Source organism: Thamnophis sirtalis, unplaced genomic scaffold (genome assembly GCF_051295495.1).
Source record: "Thamnophis sirtalis isolate CommonGarterSnake01/CBP01778 unplaced genomic scaffold, rThaSir2_p1.2 scaffold_1, whole genome shotgun sequence".
Lineage (NCBI taxonomy): Eukaryota > Metazoa > Chordata > Lepidosauria > Squamata > Natricidae > Thamnophis > Thamnophis sirtalis.
Window position 1 is genome coordinate 161,866,214 of NW_028261381.1, and position 24,311 is coordinate 161,890,524.

The 24,311-nt window shown below is 44.4% G+C and overlaps 1 protein-coding gene across 3 annotated transcripts in view; it reads right to left on the minus strand.

Moving 5' to 3' along the window:
• The window catches only part of LOC106546170 (excitatory amino acid transporter 1), a 35,741-nt gene that overhangs the window by 4,913 nt on the left and 6,517 nt on the right, over positions 1-24,311 (minus strand). For 2 of the 3 annotated variants that reach the window (XM_087701942.1, XM_014062957.2), the window contains exons 2-9: positions 19,249-19,352; positions 12,116-12,372; positions 8,253-8,390; positions 6,999-7,203; positions 6,319-6,361; positions 5,565-5,962; positions 2,648-2,881; positions 452-646 (exon numbers count right to left, since the gene is read on the minus strand). In XM_087701942.1, coding sequence (XP_087558068.1) covers positions 452-646; positions 2,648-2,881; positions 5,565-5,962; positions 6,319-6,361; positions 6,999-7,203; positions 8,253-8,390; positions 12,116-12,347 — 1,445 coding nt within the window. In that variant the 5' untranslated portion in view covers positions 12,348-12,372; positions 19,249-19,352. The remainder of the gene's footprint in view (positions 1-451; positions 647-2,647; positions 2,882-5,564; positions 5,963-6,318; positions 6,362-6,998; positions 7,204-8,252; positions 8,391-12,115; positions 12,373-19,248; positions 19,353-24,311) is intronic. The other variant, XM_087701935.1, reaches the window with a different exon arrangement.

Here is a 24,311-nt window from a genome sequence, read left to right on the forward strand (position 1 = left end):
ATAGATCCCTATCGGGACGCTGCCAGCTGCCATTCTTGCGGGGAGGGCCTGGATGCCAGTTTACAACTTTTCCTTGTCTCTGGTCTTTACTTTGATGTACCATCCTGGGAAGGGGAGCGGGGAGGGATTGGCCTGGGGCCATCTGCTTTGTATCAGCTCGGAGGAAAGGAGCTGAGAATAGATTCTTATCACCTTCTGAGCTCCAGGTTCCCATAACAACTTCGCACTTGTGGATTGGCTCACTTTCGGACTGGACAAAGGGGAAGGGTTTCTGCAACTTTTAACCTGTTTTGAGTGGGAACTTCAGATCCTGCCTTGCTCTCCTTGCTATCGCTATCTCCCCATAAAAGTTCATTTTGAAATGATGCCAGTTTTAAGAGTTTTGCTTTCTTGAGGAGGGGAGAGGCAAGTCCTTACAGGTAGTTTATCACCTACGTGCGTCTGTACATACCTAATAGTAATGATCTGACCGAAGTCAAGCTGGTAGTTGTTGACCTGGGCAATGAAGATGGCTGCCAGAGCTTCATAAAGTGCAGTGCCATCCATGTTGATAGTTGCTCCCACCGGCAGAACAAACCTGGTAACTCGTTTATCCACCCTGTTGTTTTCCTCCAGGCAACGGAATGTGACAGGGAGTGTGGCTGAGCTGGAAGCAAAACATCTCATAACTTGCGAGCAAGGCCAAAAGGGACCTAAGATGCCCCCTCTCAGCCTAATTCAAACACAAAGCTTAAAACCGACGCAAAGCAGGTATCTGAATACCTGCTCCAACATTGGATTTGCCTGCTTTTCGTGATCTCTCTGAGAGACTCTGCTCAAATCAGTGCAAACTGGGCCTGATATAAGAGAACATTTGTTGCTCAGAGTTGAAGTGTGTGCGGCCCTTGGTGCTTTCTGAGCTTGGTTGTTTCCTTGCAAACTCCGCTCCCTTCTAGCTACTGATGATATTACCTAGTTGGGTAATGAAATGTCTGCAAGAAAACCACCAAACACAAAGAATACCAAGGACCTCCACAACCTGGCTTTTTTGATGTGGCACCTTACACTCACCTGGTGCTCACTAGGGCCTCCCCCCCCCCCGCCCCTCACAGCTAACTATGGCACAAACATATTGTGGCAGCCTCTTTTTTCAGCCCCATCCCTATGAATGAATTCAAATTTATTCCTAGCCCATGAGTGAAACGGGCATGAACCGAACTGGATTTCAATTAGTTTTTCCTCCTTCCAGCATTGTCCAATAATGGTTTTAAAATATTTAAAATGTTTTACATGATCATCCATTTCCTTGGAAGAACTTCAGAAAACTGTCAATGATTGCAAGGAGAGGAAAGATGAACAAGCAAATTTCACATCCATATGTCTATTTTTGCCAATTCATAGAAGAATGGATAATACTACACTTTTGCAACAAAGAAAGGCCCCTACACCAGTTTTTCTCAATCCTGACAACTTTAAGCTGTGTGGACCTCCTGCTGGCTGAGGAATTCTGGGAATTGAAGTCCACACAGCCTGAAGTTGCCAAATTTGAGAAACCCTGCTCTAGACTGACCATTTTAGTTCAGATCAAAAACATATAAACCTCCAAATGTTTTTGATGGATGGTAGATTTTAACCTTGCTATTTTTTTCTACTTCTAATGCCATGTTCTGCTATTTTATGTTACATTTTTCATTTGTCCGTATTTATGACTGAATGTTAATTACCAGATTTTGCTAGTGTGCCTGTGGCTGTTTTAATCAATGATAGCAAGTATGGAAAAATTTTCCTAGAAGATTTCTTAGAAGATGGCAGAAGCCATTTTAAAATTAACAGAAAAAATAATCAGAAAAGTTCTTAACCTGAATGAAGAATCTTTCATGGCCTTTTAGGAGGCCTTTTATGTCACAACCGTATAGTCTCTCATACAAGCAGGAATGCAATTTGCTTGGGATGAAATTTGAGTAGAATGGCTAAACAGTTTCAAGAATATTATATTCATTTATTCATTATTCCCATGTATATGGCTGGCTGTCTCTCAAATGACTCTATGGAGCAAACAAGATTCAAAACAATTTACCGAAGGAACAGTAACTTTGAATTGTGTGGGTGTCTTTATTTTATTCCTGATTTTTGTCATTCTTTTAATGTTGTTTTTTTGTGTGTGTTTTTTTCCAGGTTTAAATGTTTTTACTTATGAATTGCTCAGAGTCGTTGGAGATTGGGCAGCATACAAATTGAAATAATAGCAACAATGTTACAGACATAAACCCAACTGATAAAAAAAAAGCCAACATTAACAATTAATTCCTTTAATTAATTGTGATTGCTGGAGCAAATCAAGGCTTACCAGTGGCTTCCAAAGGAAAGAAAAGCTTTTTCTCTCTCTATACTTCCAAGCCAATATCCTTAACTCCTGCTTCTCCCCATCTTGTTAAGAGCTGCTTCTTCCAACTGTGAACAACAAAAGGGCCTGGCAACTAATCCAACACACAACACACATACACGGCTTGTGACTTAAGATCCCCAATCTGTTGGCTTGGCTGGGAGCTACATTTTCCAACAGCGAGTTCCAAAAAGGCTTGGAAACAACACACACACACACAGTCTCCTGGGAGCGGTCCCCAGATGGCTTGCCTGCCTGTCCCATTCCTTTGCGAGAGACCATCACCTGGAAGATGTTCCCAAAGCCGTAACGAGGGCTTGTAGGAGGCCAGCCATGAAGATCCAGGGGTTTTTGCGTGTGACAATGAAGTAGATGAGTGGGAGGACACAGAGGCCATGGATCAAGAGTCCCACAATAACTGTGAGTGTGTACAGGCCTAATTGGCCTCCCATCACTGCCAGGTCCTCCATCTCCAAAATCTTACCAGCGATCAGAAAAAGGATCCCAATAGGGGCGTACCTGTTATGAAACATGTCAAAATAGTGCTCAACTCCCATACTCAGCTCTGAGCCAACATGGAAAACAGACAAAGTTTTATGCTTTCAGGAAAGACGGTTGACAATTTACTAGTTTTTCGTGCTGAAGGATCTCAAAGTTCTCCCAAAGACAATTTTTCCAAAATGTAACTGGACTTTGGTTTTCCCCCTCCCCACTTTGAAAACATTTGCAGACAAACCTAAATCAAGCTTCTAAGGATCAGAACTCATTATAATCGCCTGGGTGATCAGCAAATGCTGATTTAGTTAAGGCAATTTAAATGCTGAAATTGAAAAAATTCCTGCCAGTTAAAAAGTTTCAGATTTGCTGAATTCCAAAATTGTCAAGCAACCTTATTGGTCATCAAGCAATTCTGCTAAAACAGATAAATTTACAGTAATTAGCATACTTTAAGAAAAAAGATTAGTCATTATATCACCCAGGTTTCCCAATCTGGTGCCTTTCAGATGTATTGATTCTACAATTCCAACAAGGCTTGGTCAACTAATCTATGAGGTTGAGGGATTCCATCCCAGTGCCACCCATCCCCTTGGCTTTTAGTTCTCGTTAATTCTCATTAATTTTAATTGTTTTCATGTTTTTAAAATCATTTTGTAAGCCACCCAGAGTTACTTCAACAGTGAGATGGGCAGCATATAAATTTAATAAACGAAACAAACTAATGGACTAGCCCCGCGATGGCGAACCTATGGCATTCATGCCAGAGGTGGCACACAGAGCCCTCTCTGCTGGCACGCGCACCTTCAGACCAGGTCAGATCTCCATGGAGTTTCTTTTGTGAGCTTCTGTTTCCCTGCAAACGACGAAACAGAAGCTCACGAAAGAAAAAGATCTTACCTCTTGCTGCGCTGCCAGGATTGGGATGCCCTGCTTCCCGCCAGCCAGCCGGTCTTCAGCAGCGGTGAAATCCTCTGAAATCTGCTACCGGTTCTGTGAGTCTGCTACTGAGTGTGTGTCTGTATGCGTCCCTGTGCTGCACCCACGCAACGCTAAAAAAGGAACATTTTGAAGCCTGCCGAGTCTGCAAAGGTAAGGAGAACAGTGGGGGGGGGGGAATCCACTGTGCCACGCGATTTAGATTAGCTAGAAAGCAGAAAAACTGACGATTGTAGCTATCGTATTCTTTGGAGTATACGACATACCTTCTTCCCTCAAAAAAGAGGCTGAAGGCGTGGGTGCGTCTTATACACTGAATACAGCATTTTTTGCCTCCCCAAACCCCGCCCCTTCACCAAAATGGCTGTGCAGAGCCTTTAGGAGGCTTCCAGAGTGCTCCTGGGGGCTGGGGAGGGCCGAAATGAGCAAAAAAATGGGCTGTTATAGAGGAGCACTCTATAAGCCTTGTAAAGGCTATCCATGCCCTTTTTTGGACAAAAAACGGGCCTGTTTTTGTGAAAAACGTGCCGTTTTGGGGAGGTCTGCAGAGCGCAAAAACATTTTTTTTTAATTTGCCTCTTCAAAACCTTGGTGCGTCTTATACTCTGAAAAATACAGTAATATAAATCACGCGTCACAGCTGATCGTTGGAAATACCGGTTCGCCTGAACCGGTAGCATATTTTACTACCGGTTTGGGTGAACTGGTCCGAACCGATAACATTTCACCCCTGGTCTTTGGGTCTCTGCTGTGCATGCCTATGCACATGTCAGTGCATGTGCGTGTTTGTGTGTGCACGCACGCACACCTTTCAGTTTGGGTATGCTTACACACGCAGTTTGGGCAGTGTCTAAAAGGTTCGCCAACACTGGACTAGCCTAACAGCTAAAAATCCTGAGTTGTAATCCCCAAACATGTGGAAGACACCAGGCTGGGGAAGGTCCTTCATTGTTTATGGATAATTCAATTCTTCCTGTCCATCAAACTAAGGGTATCAAACAGCCTTTGATACTTTAAGGGGAAGCTCCTAAGTAAGGCATGAAGGCATAAATAGCACTCTTTCATTTGTCCTTCAGCAAACTGTATTCTGAGAAAATTTATTTGCAAACTGCCAGTTGCCAATCTAGGAAGACACCTCCTGCATCAATGATTGCATTTATTGCAGTTTTAGAATCTGCCTAGAGAACTCTTGTTAGTGGTAGGATTAAAACTGCAATAAACACAGGTGGTCCTCGACTTACCACAGTTTGTTTAGTGACCGTTCGAAGTTACAACCGCACTGAAAAAAGTGACTTATGAACGTTTTTCAGTTATGACCATTGCAGGATTCCCTTGGTCACGTGATCAAAATTCACCCACTTGGCAACTGACTCATATTTGTGATGGCTGCAGTGTCATGTAGTCGCCTTTTACGACTGTCTGACAAGTAGAGTCAATGGGGAAGCCAGATTCATTTAACAACCAGGTTACTAACTTGAGAGCTGCAGTGATTCACCTAACAACCGTGGCAAGGAAGGTCATCAAATGGGGCAAAGCTCACTTAACCATCGCCTCGTTTAACAACATAAATTTGTGGGCTCAACTGTGGTCGTAAGTCGAGGACCGCCTGTACATTACATATAGAATACTTGGGGAATTTTCTGACCTTACGCTGATCCTATCCTTGCCTAGGTTTAACCACATTAGCACAGAGTAATCTGTAAAAGCATCTCTTTGCTTTTTTAAAGACATCCCCGCCTGCTCGGCCTAGGAGGGACCCTCTCCTCACCATATGATGACCGCCACCATCCGCAAGATGGCTTCATTGAGGCAGTCAAAAAACTCCCGCAGGGGGTGTCCCTTTTGCTTCATGTTGCCAATCACCAGGCCAAAGCAGATGGAGAAGACAACGAGGCCAAGGGCGTTCACCCCGTTGACAGAACCTGGGCCGGGGATGACCTCCTCAAAGTTCAGCACTTCCGGGAAGCTCCCTAGAGCTTTAGTGACATTATTCCAGACTCCCAAAGCATTTTCAAGTGGCAGGAGAGGCAAAGTGGCCATGGTGGCATTGTAGTTGAAACCGCTGCTGTTGGTATCCCGGTTTGGGTGCTGTGGCAACATGGCCGCAGAAGAAGTGTTGCTCACAACCGTTCTGTTGATAACCCGGACACTGTATTGAGTCTTATACTGGAAGGGAAGCAGAAGGAAGGATCAGCTCGGGCTCTTATGAGAGAAACAACATCCAAATGAGCAACTCTCACAAACTCTGCAGACGAGAAAGGTCTCGAGTGGTGAACAGGTCAGTCATCAAACCATCTGAAATGAACAGGGAATGCTTGAGCCACAATTTCCCCATTGACTAACTTACCTGGGAGCTGTAGCATACACTGTTTACATGAAAAGACAGTTTTGGTCATATGCTGAAGTGTTGATTATTAACATTGCTGTAGTGTTTGGTTTTAGCTTTAGTTACAAAAGTTGAGGGCTACTCAGAGTTGGTCACAATAAGCAAGTTCCCAATTAGGATCTTCAACTCTTCTTACCTGTCTAAAGCAGGCTTCTACAAGATTGGGTGGAAACATATTCCTACAAGAGACAAAAGCACAAGGGTATCAATGTCCCTGCGGCATCAGTTTGATGATTTTTAAGATGCTGGGTTGTGGCTTTATCACCATACGAAGACCTCTGAACCCAAACTCTCCTGACTGAGTTAGGAATTTCACTAACAGGGATCAAAGAGTTCAGTTGGACAAATCTAGCATAAGAAAGCACTGCTCACTTCCTGCTGGAGAACATTAGCTGAGGAAGCACTAGAAAATTACTTCCTGGGTCACCTTGCCACTTCCGTCACATTGCAATGTTAACAAATGAATGACAGCTTCCCCTTCCAACCATTCCCCTTCCAACCATTCCCCTTCCAACCATTCCCTTGGTGGCGCAGTGGTTAGAGTGCAGTACTGCAGGTTACTTCTGCTGACTGCCGGCTGCCTGCAATTTGGCAGTTCAAATCCCACCAGGCTCAAGGTTGACTCAGCCTTCCGTCCTTCCGAGGTGGGTAAAATGAGGACCCAGCTTGTTGGAGACAATAGGCTGACTTTGAATTGCTTAGAGGGGTCTGTAAAGCACTGTGAAGTGGTATATAAATGCCATTGCTGTTGCTATTTTATATTTTCCATAACCAGCCCCTTATCAGAAGATTCTGCCCTGGCTTAAAATTGCTCACCGGATGAGGTCCATGAAAGCATCAGTTGCATGGATCTGGTCATACTTGTTCTCCCCTTGGAGACCTTTCTTGCTCCCTTTTCCTGGATGGATGACGAGGACCATAAAGATTCCAATGAAGACGGCGATGATGGTTGTCATCATATAGTAAACGACAGCACGCAACCCCATCTTGCCAGAAGCACTGCTGTCCAAGGATGCCATGCCTGAGAAGGGAGGAGAGGTCATAATTCAGCAATGGAAGATCACAGGAGACCTTATTCCCAGCCATCTCCAGAATTGCCTTGGAAATTGGATGCTTCATCAGATGGACTTCTTGGTCAAACCCAGGGCTGCATTTTTATGTCCTGACTAGAGATGGAAATGCCTGGAAAAACTGTGGAAAAATGGGAAAAAAACCCAGGGTTTTTTCCATTTTTTTTCCAAAGCCGTTTGGAAAAAAAAAACAGGAAAAAAAACTGTTTTTCCCCCAAAAATTTACTGGGTTTTTTTCCCAGGCTTTCCCATCTCTAGTCCTGGCATGATCTGTTCAGTAGAAAGATGGAAACTAGAGAAGGTACCTTAGTTCAGTGTTTTTCAACCACTGTGCCGCGGCACACTAGTGTGCCGTGACATAGTGTAAGGTGTGCCGTGGGAAAATTACTTTATATATAGTCAATATAGGCACAGAGTTAAAAAAATTTAACATTTTCTAATGGTGGTGTGCCTCGTGATTTTTTTTCCTGAAAAAAGTGTGCCTTTGCACAAAAAAGGTTGAAAAACACTGCCTTAGTTAGTCCCAAAGGTGCTTTTTCAAAAGGCAACTGGACTTTTTGTTTTTTCTTCTCATCCAAGAAGCTTCTTCAGATGCCTCTTGAAAAGCTTCTTTGGAACAACCATGATCTGAATGACTGAGATTCTCCACAGACATGTTCCTTACTAGGTTTGCTCCCTGAACATACCCCCCAAAAAGAAACGGACAATTGCTAATCCCAAAAAGATAAAATTGCAACCGGAAAAGAGAGGGCTTATCTAGCTGTCCTTGAAAAGAGGTGGATTGGAACAGAAAGTTCAACGGTAAATGTGTCCTGCCCTTCTAGGTGTTCCGGGAACCATTCATCCTTCTCCCAAAATTAAGCAACTGTATTGAGGTAATGTGCCTCTGAAAATGGTGGCTCCCACCCCTGCTGTAGCACCAGATTGCCAGAAGCTGGACAGCACTTTGATGATCTGATCTGATTTCAAGGCAATGATCTCAGTTAACCTGCTCATTCACCTGTGATAAGGCTAGAGACGATTAGTGGAAGAACCAACATCTGCAGCATTCGCATCAACAGCTCTCCAGGAAAGGAGAAGTATTTGATCTGGCGATAGGTCATCCGATACGGCCGCAGGGCGAGGGCCAGAGTAATCCCTGTGAGACACAAGGCCAAGAAGGGGAAATGTTACAATTCCACTCCTGACAAAGAACAGGAACTGTTCGGACATCAGTTGTTTTCAGTTTATTTACCTGCCCTGACATCCCATCTTTTCTCCAGATGTTCAAGTCTGTAGACTTAGTCTGGTCCACCAGACCTAGAGACCCAACATGTGATGGCCTCATTAGAGGCCGCCTTCCCAAAGCAAGGTGGCTTTCCCACTGCTATCATTTGTCTCAGTTTGCATTGACTGACATTCTAGATCAGTGTTTCTCAATCTTGGCAACTTGAAGTTGGGTGGACTTCAACTCCCAGAATTCCCCAACCAATCTAATATGCTTATTAACCAAATGGAGATCAGAACAGAAAATGCTTCTTATCACCCCATCAGTAAATGGAACTGAAGATGGATATTTCCGGGGTGGGACTCAGCCGGTTCGCACCGGTTTGGGCGAAATGGATATTAATTTTACATCCGGTTCGCTGAACCGGTTGTTGCAAGGACTGGCTGGCCCTGCCACCACCCCTCCCCTCCCCTCCCAGGAATCTCCACACGGCCCATTCATCATGCCAGGTAAGTGCAAAGTCTGCGCAAAGGCTCGGGAAGGGCAAAAAACGGGCCTGCCGGAAGTTCTGGAAACAAGCCTGTTTCTGGCTTCCAGAGGACCTCCGGAAACTGGGAGAGGCATTTTTTGTCCTCCTGGAGGCTCAAGGAAGCCTCTGCAGCCTGGGGAGGGCGAAAAACGGGCCTATCGGAAGTACCAGAAGTCCAAAAACAGGCCTGTTTCTGGCCTTCGGAGCCTGGGGAGGGAAAAACACCCCCCCCTCCGTGGTGCAGGAGGCCAAGTAAGCGATGCCCACCATGGCCATGCCCACCTAGCAACTGAGCAGAGAACCAGTTGCTAACATTTTTCAATCCCACACCTGGATATTTCCCTGTTTAGCACTTTTGGGTGTAGGAATTGGCCTCAACAAGTATCAAATATTACTCAGTCTTATTGTGAGTTCTTTTACGGCCACCCCCCCCCCCCAATAATGTATAGAAAAAGTGTCTCTATTATGAAAATAATAGAGACACCTTCTTAGAAGTTGTGTCAAAGCAGATTTAAAAAAGCAGCACACATAGCATGGCCCTGAATTCAGTGATTTGTTTAACCATGAATGCCAAATAAATCAGAGTGGCTTGTGCACATTTTAATGCACAAGCCAAGCAGACTACATTAATATATGACCCAAGCAGTGTAATTCCAGCAATCTTGTCTGTAAGCAATCCAAAACATGCCTGTAAATTGGGTTTGCCCACCCCTTTGGGGAAATAACTCTCACTTCCAATTAAAATGGAACTGCACATTCCCAGTGTATCTGGAACACATGAGATTTGGGATGCCTGAACTACATTCTTGTCCACACTTCACTATTTCAATTAATTCCACATCCTCTCTGTCTACAACACTACTGTGTACAATGAACCGCATTTAATAAGAGTGAAGAAAGACTATTAAGTGTAACACTTTATATCACATATATCAAAGAAGGAAGGAAGGAAGGAAGGAAGGAAGGAAGGAAGGAAGGAAGGAAGGAAGGAAGGAAAGAAAGAAAGAAAGAAAGAAAGAAAGAAAGAAAGAAAGAAGAAAGAAAGAAAGAAAGAAAGAAAGAAAGGAGAAAGATTAATCTGTTCACTTCTAGCTGCTTTTGCTTTTAAGAGTTTTTCTTTTTTTCTTTTAAATTAGAAATCTGAAAGAACAGAATTGTTGGCCTGATTTCAATCAACATTCCAGCCATGTCAAACTGAACTCACTCATGACTATTTAATTTACTTAATCTCCTGGAGTTTTTTCTTTCTTTTATGTTTTTGGAAAACAAATGGCTTTTCCCCAACTGTGTGCTGTTAATCAACTTCCAAACCTCCACAGGATTGTGTTGGTACACGTCGAACAGATCATAGATCTTAATTTGCACAGGAAAAAAAGGAAGTTGGACAGCCTAAGGGTTCATTCCCACTTTTACTCCTCCTAGTTCCTCAGCTGCAATACAACTGGCTACAACCCAATACAAGTTGGAAACAAAGGGAAATTACCAACCAATCTTAGAGCCAGATTCTGTTGTAGGAGATAATCACTTAACTAAACTGTCAGATGCCAGTCCAGCCATCCACCAAGATCACAAGGGAAGGATCTGTCTAGCTATTATGAAAACAGTGACAATAACTCTCATGGAGTGCTTACTTTTTAACGAATTCTCATTAACATCCCAATTACAGGTGGCAATCATTCATATAAGCTGTCAGATGCCAATCCAGCAAAGGCAGGCACCAGAGGTTATAAAAATGGTGGAAACACCTCCAGAGAAGGGCTTATATTTGAATGAACGTTCCTTAACACAACAAGCACACTTTTTCAAGAGCAAGACTTTGTAGATCTTTTAATTTCAGTTCCCGAACCAGCAAAGCGTGGCAAAAATTCAGCTCAGAACATATCAAATAACAAGAAAAAAAAAAAAGATGTCCCAGATCATGCTCAAAATATACTTAGCATTGAGGATAACCTACCTCTAGGTCTTAAGGATGTAATGTCACGAGACACTTGCGCCTCCAAGCTATTCTCTATAGACACCATCAACATCTCAAGGAATATCCCCTATGCTTTGCCATTATTCACAACAAATTGATTGGCATGTCCCCTTATAGCAATAGCAATAGCAGTTAGACTTATATACCGCTTCATAGGGCTTTCAGCCCTCTCTAGCGGTTTACAAAGTCAGCATATCGCCCCCACAATCTGGGTCCTCATTTTACCCACCTCGGAAGGATGGAAGGCTGAGTCAACCCTGAGCCGGTGAGATTTGAACCGCTGAACTGCTGATAGCAGTCAGCTGAAGTGGCCTGCAGTACTGCACTCTACCCACTGCGCCACCTCGGCTTATAAAGAAACCCTGCCAAAAAAGTCCCTTTCAGGTTTCTGTACCACAAGAAACCTTTCCTCTTCTGAAAAAGAGCTCTAAAGACCGGTATGGAAAATGACAAGGGGTTTTCTAATGAGGGACTTAATGCCTTCCGATTACCTCCAAATGTTTTGCAACTATCAGAAAAAAATAATTAGAGCAGGTCTTCTCAATCTTGGCAACTTTAAATTCTGTTGGACTTCCAACTCCCAGAATTCCTCAGCCAGCATGCTGGCTGAAGAATTCTGGGAGATGAAATCCATGCAGCTTAAAGTGACTAGAGTTGAGAAGCACTGAATTAGATCGAGTAGATAAAAAAAGGACTTTGTGAAGGGACCTGAAAGCAAAACTGAGAGGGAGAAGTAACAAAAGTCAGAAAAAATAGTCTCTCACAGGAGAGGATCCAGCTGGCAATTAAAAAAAAAACATTTTTGTGTTCCTCCTAACTGATACAAAAACCTTCTCTTTTAAGCAGCTACTATTCTTTCCCATTTTTGTTAAACTTAGGAAATGCACCAGTTCAAAAAAGCCTAGTTTACTGTAACTACTGTACAGATTTTTAACTGGTTTTTCTAAAACATAGTTTGAATTTAAAAAAAATCAATGAAAACATTGAAAGCAAGAAGTTGATATTTCTCAATTAAAGGTGGGGTGAGTTACAATTTCACCTGGTCCTCTACACAGGCACAGAGGTGCACAGTTCAATGGCTCAAGAAGATCCCTCCACACCCTCCCTGGCTTTCCCATGCCTTGATCTCTCAAAGGCCCTTTCTCTTCATACCCAGCAGGACGGCCAAGATGGTGAGTAGCACAAAAGCATTTCTCTGGAAGAAGCCCTTGACGCTCTCTCGGGTGATGTTGTACATTTGCTTCCTGGCATGTGCTGCCCGCTTCTCCAGGGCATGGCGGAAGCGATGCACCCGGCTCCCCGATTCAAGCGGCTTAGATGTCTCCTCATTCAGGAAGAGGCTGTTGATGTGGGTCTGATGCTCGCCCATAATCGGACTCAACATCCAGAGAGTCAGGAGCCCCAAGAAGCTGTACAGGGAAAAGCAGAGAGAGGATTTAAGAGGCTGGGAAATATGGGCATGCCCCGTCTCCAAACATCAGCGCTGATCAGCTGTTCCGGCTGCATCGCCATCAGCACCGGTCAGCTGTTTGGAGACAGAACATGCCAATCCGAAACAGTCAGCCATCGGGAGCACCTGGGATGCCAGTCACTGGAGCCATGCTGTCTCCGCAGCCATCACTGTTGTTCCCCCCACCCCATTCCGCTAGGTATGGCAGGCCAGTCAGGGCTTGACAATACGGCTCTTTCCCCACATAGCCGCTTCAGTCCTTGTTTACTGATTTAACTATCTACCATATTTTTTGAAGTATAAGACGCACCTTTTTCCCTCAAAAAAGAGGGTGAAAATCTGGGTGCATCTTATACACTGAATACAGCATTTTCTGCCTCCTGAAACCCCGCCCCCTTCACCAAAATGGCTGTGCATAACCTTTAGGGGGCTTTCAGAGTGCTCCTGGGGACTGGGGAGGACAGAAATGGGTGAAAAATGAGACTTTTTTGCTCAATTTCCCCCCCCCCCAGGAGCACTCTATAAGTCTCCTAAAAACTATGCACAGCCATTTTGGTGAAGGGGGCGGGGTTTCAGGAGGCAGAAAATGCTGTATTCAGTGTATAAGATGCACACTGTGTATAAGATGACAAAAAACGGGCAGTTTGGGGGAGGTCTTTAATTTGCTTCTTCAAAATCTTGGTGCATCTTATACTCCGGTGTGTTTTATATGCCGAAAAATACAGTACATTCTTGGAAGTCCCACTCAGCCTTGGCAAGTAACTGTCCACGATTTTTAAAAATCCACCTGCACACCTATGCCCCTGCAAATACACACACACACACACACAGAGAGATAAATAAAATAAATAATCATAAAGTAGGAAGGGGATGGTCGGGCCATCAAGTAGTAGCCCCTTTCCAATGCAGAAACCCAAATTAAAGAATCCCCAGGAAATGTCATCCAGCCCCTGCTCAAACAACATGCAAGGAAGAGGTGCTCACCACCTGATCAAGCTACAAGGAAGATTATCCTAAGTTTCAACCTGAATCTGCTCTTCTGCAATTTCAGAGCATTACCCCTGGGCCCTACAAAGCAATATAGGACAGGTCTTGGCCTTCTTCTGGATGACACCCCTTCGCGCATTTCAAAAGAGTTGTCTTTTTCTTATTCAGCAGTCTAGATAGGAGCCAAACCCTCTTTCCTCACTCTCACTTCATCAGACTTCTGTCCTAAAGGAGTGTTGCCCAATTTCGCCCTTCTTGAAACTGATTCCAGTTGAGCTGATTTTTTTCTTTTCTTTCAGATTTGGTACCCAGAAGCAGCAACAGAGATAATTAGGAGGCTGGAGGCTAAAACATAGGAAGAACAGTTGCAGGTATTGGGTATGTTTAGTCTACTAAAAAGGAAGACTACAGGGTGACATGATAACAGTGTTCCAATATTTGAGGGGCTGCCACAAAGAAGGAGTCAAGCTGTTTTCCGAAGCACCAGAAGACAAGACAAGAAACAATGGATGGAAACTAATCAAGGAAAGAAGCAACCTAGAACTAAGGAAAAATTTCCTAACAGTGAGACAATTAACCAGAGGAATGACTTGCCTTCAGAAGTTGTGGGAGCTCCATCACTGGAGTCTTTTAAGAAGAGATTGGACCAACCATTTGTCTGAAATGGTATAGGGTGTCAGTCTTGAGCAGGAGGTTGGACTAGAAGACCTCTAGGGTCCCTTCCAACCCTGTTATTCTGTTAGTTCACACAGCCCCACTGTAATTTGCTCCGACTGGCAATGGTTCTTGTTTCCTAGCCCGTGAATCTGAAAATATTGATATTTTCTCTTCCCAGAGAAAATATCTTCTCAGACGTTGCATCATCTCAGGGAGCAAGTTTGGCCTAAGGGTTAAAGCACCAGGCTAGAAAGCAAGGGACCATGAATTCAAATCCTGCCTTAGCCATGAAAGCCAGCCAGCTGGGTGATTCTGAGCCAGTCACTCTCTCTCAGCCCAATTCATCTCACAGGGTTGTTGTTGTTGTGGGTAAAATGGGAGGAGGAGGAGTGTTGGGTACGTTTGTCACCTTGAGTTATTTGTAAAAATAATGAAGGTGGGATATAAACAAACAAATAATATTTCGGCCAGAAAATATTATTATTGCCTTAAGCATGGCTGGCTGGGGAATTCTGGGAGTTGAAGTCCACAAGTCTTAAAGTCCCCAAGTTCGGACACTCCTGGTCTAAGCAATCAACACATATTTCCCACTGACCTCCAGGGGTCTCCAACCAAGGAGATGCACGTTTGGGTAGAAGCATACAGGTGGGACTCCTGACCATGCATACAAATCCAGAATGGCCCAAAGGGTCTCCTTGAGTACAGGACATCAGAACATGATCCTGATCAAGGACATGCAGCTTGCCTCCAGAGGTTGTGGGTGCCCCATCACTGGAGGCTTTTAAGAAGAGACTTAAGCGGGCAGCCCCTTGTCTGAAATGGGTAGCCTGCCAGAGCAGGGGGTTGGACTAGATGACCTCCAAGGTCCCTTCTCGCTCTATTCTGATTGACAGACCCTTAACAGATATTACGTAGGACGTCCCCCAGGGCGGCGCAAGGAAGCTGTGTGGACACATGAAAGCTCAACCGCGACGGAGGTTCAAGGACGGGGGGGAATCTTTCCTGTCCTGATTCCCGGGTGGATTCGCAGCTAATTCCCGAGTAAAAACAGTGAAGAGGAGCCCCACAGTAACGGCCCGACTCAGTTCAAACAAATAATATTTCGGCCAGAAAATACCATTATTGCCCAAGCAGTCAACACACATTTCCCACTGACCTCCAGAGGTCTGCAACCAAGGAGACAGGGGTGGCCCCACCCACCTGCCCCTGTGTTAGTTTGTCCTACATTTCCTTTGTCTGAAGCCCAGCGGATAGACGCGGCAGAGCAGATTGCCACACCTCAGCAGTTCTACTTACCGGGGCTGCAGTAGAAGGTAAGTTTTAGAGCTGTTTTCAAACGCACTGCGTGTGTGTGGAGAATGTTTTTGGTGCGCGTGAGGCGTACGCTCAGCGAACCGGTTGTTACACCGGTTGAATCCCACCACTGCAAGGAGGTGTATGTTTGGATAGAAGCATCCTCAGATGGGACTCCTTACCATGCATGGAGATCCAGAATGGCCCCAAGGCTCTCCTTGAGTACACCCATACTACACCTATCCTCCGCGAGCTGCACTGGTTTCCCATTGGTCTCCGAGCATGATTCAAGGTGCTGGTTATCACCTTTAAAGCCCTACATGGCCTAGGACACCTGCGAGACCATCTTCTGCCACATACCTCCCTTAGACCAATAAGATCGCACAGGATGGGCCTTCTCGAGGTGCCTTCAGCGGGACAATGCCGGCTGGCGATGCCTAGGAGTAGGGCCTTCTCTGTTGCCGCTCCGGCCCTATGGAATGAGCTGCCCCCAGAGATCCGGGCCCTACCTACTCTCATGGCCTTCCGCAAAGCTATTAAAACCTGGCTTTTCCGGCAGGCCTGGGGCTGTTGACCTCTTGACTGAAGTCCAGCCCCCCCCTCTGATTGGGTGTATGTTGTGCTAACTTTGTTGTGTCCTATCATTTTTAAATTCTTTTTTAATATTTTCATTTCTGTAAGCCGCCCGGAGTCCTTCGGGATTGGGCAGCCTAGAAATTCAATAAATGAAATGAAATGAGTACAGGACATTGAATATGATCCTGATCAAGGGCATTGCTGACCAGAAAAGAGCTAACCTATATGACTTCCCACTCCTAACACATACTATTTCATCCCACAGAAGGATGATAGGAATCCCTCTTGGGTAAGTCAACTTGACTGTTTCATTTCAAGGAATCTGCCTCTCTCTTGATCCACCTGAGCTCCATGCTATTTACTCTGACTTCCGTAAATGATCCAAAAATCCTTCCCGTTACTGTTTCACTGAAGCTGCTAAGATTCATCTGGGACCTTCTGCAAAACAGCAGAGCAACAGGGCTTTTCCAACTTAGCAGGAATATGGCATAGTCTCAAAGCACAATTGTTGCCTATCTCTCCCCCCACCCCTCCCCAAGATGGTGCCAAATACCTCTTGGCCACAACTGAGCATCAAAAGGCAGGTTAGGACTGGAATGTCAACCATCTGGCTTTTTTCCCCACTCACGGTTGCCTGCCAAGTCCTTTAGCATCTGGCTAATTATTCAAGAGCTCCCCACCTCCTCATTCACCTGAAACACCAAAGAATGACAATCAGGACATTTGGGAGATGTCAGTGGGGGCACGCCATGTTTTGGAGATTATAACACCAGAGAAAAGAGAACTTCAGGATCTAGAAACAATCCTTTCCTGCAGAAATCTTAGGTGACTCCCAGGTTCCTCCATCTTCCAGCTGTTGTCAACTCATGTTGCTGTCTGAGTTGATGGACTCATCTCAAAGCATCAACAATGAATTGACTACCTACCTACCTATCAAGCTATAAACCAACCAATCCACCAACAAAAAGGTCTCGGACTGATCAATTACCTGCTTTCTTTTCAATCTATTGCATATTGATTAGATTCCCAGATCACACTAAGCTGTAGTTTATTCAATCTTGATTTAATGAATAAATTCAATTATTTGGATTCATACAACAGGCTAAACTTTCAAGCATGGTTTATAAATACAATAACTCTACATCCTTTATTATGAAGGATAGTCCTTTATTTGCTTCCTTTAGATTTATTTATTTTTTCAAAAACTCACGTTTGTCATTTATTTTTTTGAAAAGTTTTCTTGGTTTTGCTATTGAATTTTCTTTTATGAAGCAGTCATAAATTATTACAATATATGTTGATGTCTTTTAGATCTGCTCCTTTTTCATATTTCTTTTTCATTTTTTCCCAAGGAAATATGATCACCATCTTTAGAAACTACTACAAAGAGCTCATACAATATATTCAGCAACTGATCCAAATAATAAATTAAATGCATTATGAACAAAATCAGCATATGCTTTTGCTTGATGTCTCTATCTACATCATTTTTATATCCCTAGCAAATATACATCCTGTGTGAACCTAATAGATCACAAAAACTATAATTAAAAAAAACCAATAGTCAAATTCATGTAAGACATACAAATCTAATCAGCTTGAGCAAGGCGTTTTGAGTTCTCTCTTAAGGGTGGACTCAATTCTACTAACAATTTGTTCTTTCAAATAGACCACAACAAGGAAAAAGCAAGATTTCTATTAGTAAAAGCACATCAATAGCTCAGTTAATGACCTAAGGATATAAGGCAGACCGCAGTCATTCTTTCTGCACTATTGAGACTGCAGCTTCCAAATGTTTCTTAGTCATCTGAGCCTGGGACTTTTGTGAGTGGCAGGGCCAGTATACCTAGATGGTGTCTGGCTGTGGAAGGACACTCTATTGCAGATAGGCCCAAGAAAGATGTAAGGGGGAAAAGCACATTATTCTATATCGTGTTGCCTCTACAATCCTTTCCATTCACCTGCTGACATTTCTTTGCCAAATTATAGATTACTATAGAAATTTAGACAGTTTTTTCCCCAAATGCCATCATTCTGCTTAACAACTAATTCCCACAACACTGTCAATAATTTACCAAGAATGTATTACTATTCTTCTTCTCTTCTTCCTAGTATCCATCTCTCCCCACTTACGACTATAACTATGTTGCTTGTATCTTTCAATTTATATTGTTTTTATTTGTTTCCTAGTACGATTGGATAGCTTATTAGTAACCTTGACTATCACTAAGTGTTGTATCTTTTTATTCTTGATGAATGTATTTTTATTCTCCTTATGTACACTGAGAGCATATGCACAAAGACAAATTCCTTGTGTATCCAATCACACTTGGCCAATAAAGAATTCTATTCTACTCTACTCTACCGTGGCACGACAAAACTGCGCTCGTCAAAATAGCGGTGATAAAATCACGTCGCTAAAGCCACGACGTCATCACCGCGCGTCATCACCGCCGCGACAACAGTGCGGCGACAGAAGGGCACTTTAAAACAGCGCGGCGGCAGAAAGCGGATTTAAATTAAGGTAAGGGTTAGGATTAGGGTTAGGGGTTTGTTTTAGGGTTTGTTTTAGGGTTAGGGTTAGGTTAGGGTTAGGTTTAGGGTTAGGTTTAGGATGCTGAGTGCTTGGGAATGCGCGGATTTGCCCTCCGTGATTATGTTATCGCGGTAGGGTCGCGTTTTTCCTTAGCGCTTCGAACGGCACGAATTAGTCTTCACGCTTATGTCTCCGCGGATAAGGGCTTCGCGGATTTGTGGTGGAACCCTACTCTACTCCTCTATAGACATGTCCCCTTCTACTAATTAACAACTTTGCACAACAGCTACCTGTATTCAAATACCAGGTTTGTAAATAAATGCAGGTAGTTTAAGTCTCCCTTCTCCTATGTTACTTCTTTATATTCTCTCTGATTTCTAGCATTGTTGATTTATCCAAGTTCAGAAAGTTGGTCTCCCAAGAAAAGGTAATCACTCATTTCTTACTTACGAACCACCTTCTGTAAATTTACAGAAGGGGAGGGGGGAAAGGGGGGAACGGGGGAAGGAAGAGAGCAGAGAAGCCGAGGGCATTCAAGGACCCATCAAAAGTCACCTTCAGCCAGCAAGGAGAGATGTCAAGAGCCCGGATATTTAAAAAGCAGCCTGGAAACTTTTATGTTTGCCAACGGGTAAACAGCTCCACTCCCCAGGTTTATCCTGTCCCACTTCTAAAAAAAAAATACATCTCCAGAAATGGGTGAACTCATTCTTCACCAGAGGGATCAGCCAACCCCCCCCCCGCCCCCAGTGCCCCAAAATTCCCAACTGTGGACTCCCTTCCCACCTGGAGCAGCAGGAGAAGCTGGCAGGCTTCCCCGGTGAAGCAGTCTTCCTGGCTGGCAATCAGTCGTCTACCACCGTGCTCTTTCTTCCCTGCCTGGAAATCTTCTGGCAAAAGAGAGGAAAAAAAGTGAAGTCAGAGTAGTCCGTTGGAAGGTACAGAGGAGGAGGAGGAGGAGGAGGTGGAGAAGGAGGAGGAGACTTTGGTGGTTTGGGATTTGGAGCATCTAGTCTCTTTCCAGAGGCTGCTCACCAACCACATTAAGTAAATGCAGCAGGAGAGAGTAGATGCATTACATCACAATATTCATTCATTCAGATGGAGAAAGACGTCAATAAATGGGGAAAGGCTTTGGGATCAAACCAAGGACGTAGTCAATACAGTATCCTGGGGTCAAGCCATGGTCTACACCAGCAGTCACCAACTGGTGGTCCATGAGAAAATGTTGATGGTCCGCAAAAAAATTTATTTGCATTTTTTTTATATTGCACCAAATCAGGGGTCCTCAAACTATGGCCTCTGGAGAAGAATGGAAGGCTGAGTAAACCTTGAGCCAGTCAGGATCGAACTCCTAGCAGTGGGCAGAGTTAGCCTAAGGCTCAGCCACATAGAGGTAGTTCTCAACTTATGGCAGGATGCTTAGCAAATTTTCAAAGTTACAATAAAATCAAGAAAGGTACTTACAACTCAGATGTCCCAAAAGTGCATTTTTTCAAGAGGCAAATGGACTTTCTTGCTTTTTTTTTTTTTTTTTTTTTTGAAGAAGTTTCGGTTCTCATCCAAGAAGCTTCTTCAGCTCCGACTGGATAGAGTGGGGAATGGAAAGATTTATATTCCTTGCTGATAGATGGTCATTTGCATTCTTTTAGAGAGTCCTTGAGGCCACTTAGAGGCTTATCTGTGACCTCAGGGTCACCTGAGTAGTACAAATGAGTGTGGAGCCTTCTTAGAAATCTTCAAAGGACTCTCTTGTAGACTGGAAATAGATGATGTCATATCTCTTCCCCTCTTTTGAGAGAGGGCTATTCAATTTTGACATAAATGGCCTCTTTGACCGCATTTCCAAGAAGCTTCTTGGATGAGAAGCGAAATGTCTTCAAAGAAAAACAAGGAAGTCCAGTTGCTTCCTGGAAAAAGCACCGTTGGGACAACCATGAGCTGGATTGACTGAGAATCTCCATAGACACTTACAACCCAGATTCAAAGTTCTAATCTAACGGCTGGATTCTCCCCTCCTCCGCAGTCATGTATTTGCATTTGGGGTGCTTAGCAACCCACCACATTTATGACCATTTGCTGTATCCCACAGTCATACGACCACGATTTATGATAGTTTCATGCCCATTGCGGATAATGCATTCAATTCCTTTGGTTCACATGTTCACTTAGCCATATAGTCAGCAACGACTAATGGAGTAAAATCTGCAGGGAATTTGCCTTTTACTTTACATGTTCACTTAACAACAGTCCCCCAAAAGGTCATACGATCGGCCATGGTCACCTGATGACCCACTTAACAACTGACATGACTTATGACCATAATTCTGGGTCAATGACAGTTGTATATGAAAGTTCTATTTAATTCTCAGGGCATCTGGAGCGTTCCATTCCCCTGTTTTCTTCAGCCCCAAATGGCACAGAATTTTAACAATTCCATTCACTCCCAAGGCAGATTCAAGATTCACTACGTGTACCAAGTATACTTCCACAGGCCAATTTCTGTCCCCATGGAAATGGGAAATCTTCCAATGTGATACAGCATCAGGTTGCTGGAGCTGAAGGAGACCAGATGCTACCACCCACCAGTCCCACCATGTATCTTCTAGGATGCCATCACCACCGTTCCTACGTGTTGCAGACAACATGGAGCTCAAAGAACAGGATGGAACAGAAACTATGAAAACTAGAGAGTTCACATCTCTAAAGACTGGATAATTGGATAAAGTTAAGAACTCTTAACTAAAACCTCCATTAAACCTTTAACCTCTTTGACTTAGGCCAGCCAGAGGTCCCAGGAGTGGAAGATGTTTCTGTCATTTAGGAAGGCTGCATCTGACTTCCATTGTCAGATGCAGCCTACATTTAGGGGGCAGTCAGTCCCTAGCAGAGGTGGGTTCCTACCAGTTTGCACCTATTCAGTAGAACCGGTTCGTCAAATCTACCGAACCGGTTAGAAGAGGTTCCACCAGTGGACCCGGAAAGCAGGCCACACCTACAGAAGACGTTCCAAAAATTTTTGAAACCCACCACTGACTTGCATGCTTCAATGCCAGAGTTTCTGAGCCAACGTGACTGGAGGAGGAATTCTGGGAGTTGAAGTCCACAAGTCTTAAAGCTGTCAGGTTTGAAGACCCCTAGTTTTTTTTTTCTAAAGGGTTAGGGGTGCAAGGATCTTGTAACTTGACAGCTTTAAGACCTGCATGCTTCAATGCCAGAGTTTCTGAATAGCTACTTGGACCGACCTAAGTACTAATTCATAATTTCATATCCGGTCACATGGGTGGCAAGCCACTCCCATCCGGTCACATGGGTGGCAAGCCACTCCCACAAAGGAGGCCACACCCACAGAGTAGGTTCGAACAATTTTTGAAACCCACCACTGGTCCCTAGGATTTTATATCTGGAGTAGATTGCCTGTGGAAGTTCCACTATAACAGTGATTGCTAGCCTTTTTGTTGTCGCTTGCTGAAAGCACCCATAATGCAATGCGCCCCCCGCACCCTCTGTGTATGTGCACGCCCCACTCACCCACCGCCACCCACACACACAGCGCTATTTGGGGCCTACTAGGCATCCCTGCAGCCTCCTGGGAGCGAAAACAGGGACCCCGTTTTGGGCCTAGTAGGCCTCCCTGCAGCAAAAACGGGCCACCGCAACCCCTGCCACCCCGTGCATGCGTCCCACATGAGCCCAACCCGACGTGAATGCGCAGCAAATCAGCTGGGCGGCAGGAGGCAGGCGCACATGCACAGTAGAGCTGAGCTGGGGCGACGGCTCGCGTGCCCGCAGAGAGGGCTCTGGGTGCCATCTGTGGCACGTGGGCCTTAAGTTTGCTATCACGGCACTGTAGGATTTCTTAGTAGCTTGTGATGGAGTTAGAATTCTCCTAATCGTGATTTGGTGAACTATCCTGACCAGGAATTCTGGAGGCAATATAAACACAAGCGATATACGCAACACGCTGCGTTGTTGTACCAGGATCTAAAAGTCTGCCTTATCTAATAACTTGCAAAATTCTGTGAACGAAGCTTTACCATAAAACAGAATTAGCTAGAATTAGTTAATTAGAACAGGTTATGTTCCCTACCTGCTCTATCTCACAAGACTGACAGTAGCCAACTACATTTTAGCTTGATATAGCCACTTTACAGATCTTGTACCGAAAGCTATTCTAGAAAAATTGAACCTGAGCCTCCACGTGCTTTGTTTCAATCCTCTTTTTTTGTCCTACTTCATTTAAGGAATCAGAAGATCCCCAATTTCCTTTTTTTTAAGGAAAGGTTGGAATTAACCCTCACTGGCTGGCAAAGAAGTCTAATAGGGTTCTACCAAATATTGTCCTTGTGCCAGAAAAGGCTTCAAGGAGCATAGCTGATGGAAAGGAAGTAGAAGAGAACTACCAAGCTGGGGAGGGGGGGGGAAAGGGTACCCCCACTGAGATAAACATTATTATCCCTTCTCAAAGCCGATTGCTTAGCAACACTGCACTGCACAGCTGGGTCTCCAAGCTTCATCCACCCACAGATGTCTGGCTGAGAATTAATCCATGCACTTTTGTGAGCCTTTCCCCAACATAAAACCTCATGGAGGTCCACAGGATACATCCCTGATACTCTGTCTACCCTACAAGGCTTTGCCATTCATACTCACACATTTTTAGATCAGCCTGTCAATTCAATTTTCCTGGAGACACGTTCAGGCTGAAAACCGAATCCACCAGTGATGCATCTCCAGCCTCTAGAGCAGGGGTCCTCAAACTAGGTTTAGGTTTATTGACATTTGTATGCCACTTACAGGCTGGATACGGCCCGCCAAAGCCATTAATCCGGCCCGTATGAGACCATGAGGCTGCCCCACACACATTGCCCCACCTACCCACCAGCCCCCATCCGAGTTCTAGAGGCCGAGGAGGCCAAAAACGTGACACACTGAGACCTTTGAGGTCAAAAATGGGCTTGTTTTTTGGCTCCCCATCCTCCAGAGAGAGGGGAGAGGGAGGGAGACACACACACAAAGACATAGACAGAAGTCACACACACACACACACACACACACACACCAGCCACATCCCTTCATTTACCTGCTTTCCACCGCCAGGAACGTAACAAATTAAAGTTTCATTTGTCTGTATTGCTTAATGGACTGCTAAATTGGCCACACCCACCCAGTCACATGACCACCTAGCCACGCCCACCCAGCCGGTCCGGCCCCTCAACAGTCTAAGGGACCGTGAATTGGCCGCGTTTAAAAAGTTTGAGGATCCTTGCTCTAGAGCTTCTGCTAACAAAGCAGCCAAATCTCAAGAATGTAACTCACGCTCCCATGTGGACATGAGAAAAGTGGGGGGATGTTTTCAGCCTGCTCAAGCAGCAGGCAAGGCAATCAACCAAACAATAAGTGGCACATGGAAGAAAGTATTCTGTTCCACATGGATTCTTACTCCATGTATCCCCTTTGCTCCATGTGTAGTCCTCAAAATCTGAAGCTGGCTGGGATCACACAATATATTAAGCCTGAAATAAGCCCAATTGTCCTGTTCACATCACATCATATCATGCTGTGACACAAATGAACCACATCATAGTTTAATAGCACTTATAGACTGCTCCACAGTGGTTTTACAGTCCTCGCTGAGCTGTTTACAATGTCAGCATCTTGCCCCCAACTATCTGGCTCCTCACTTTATCAACTTTGGAAGGATGGAAGGCTGAGTTAACCTTCAGCAGGTCAGAATCAAACCCCCAGCAGTGGGGAGAGTTAGCCTGCAATACTGAATTTTATCCACTGGATGTAAGATAAGGGTATAGTTTTCAAAAGACAACGACTAGGTTCCCACAACATTGAAG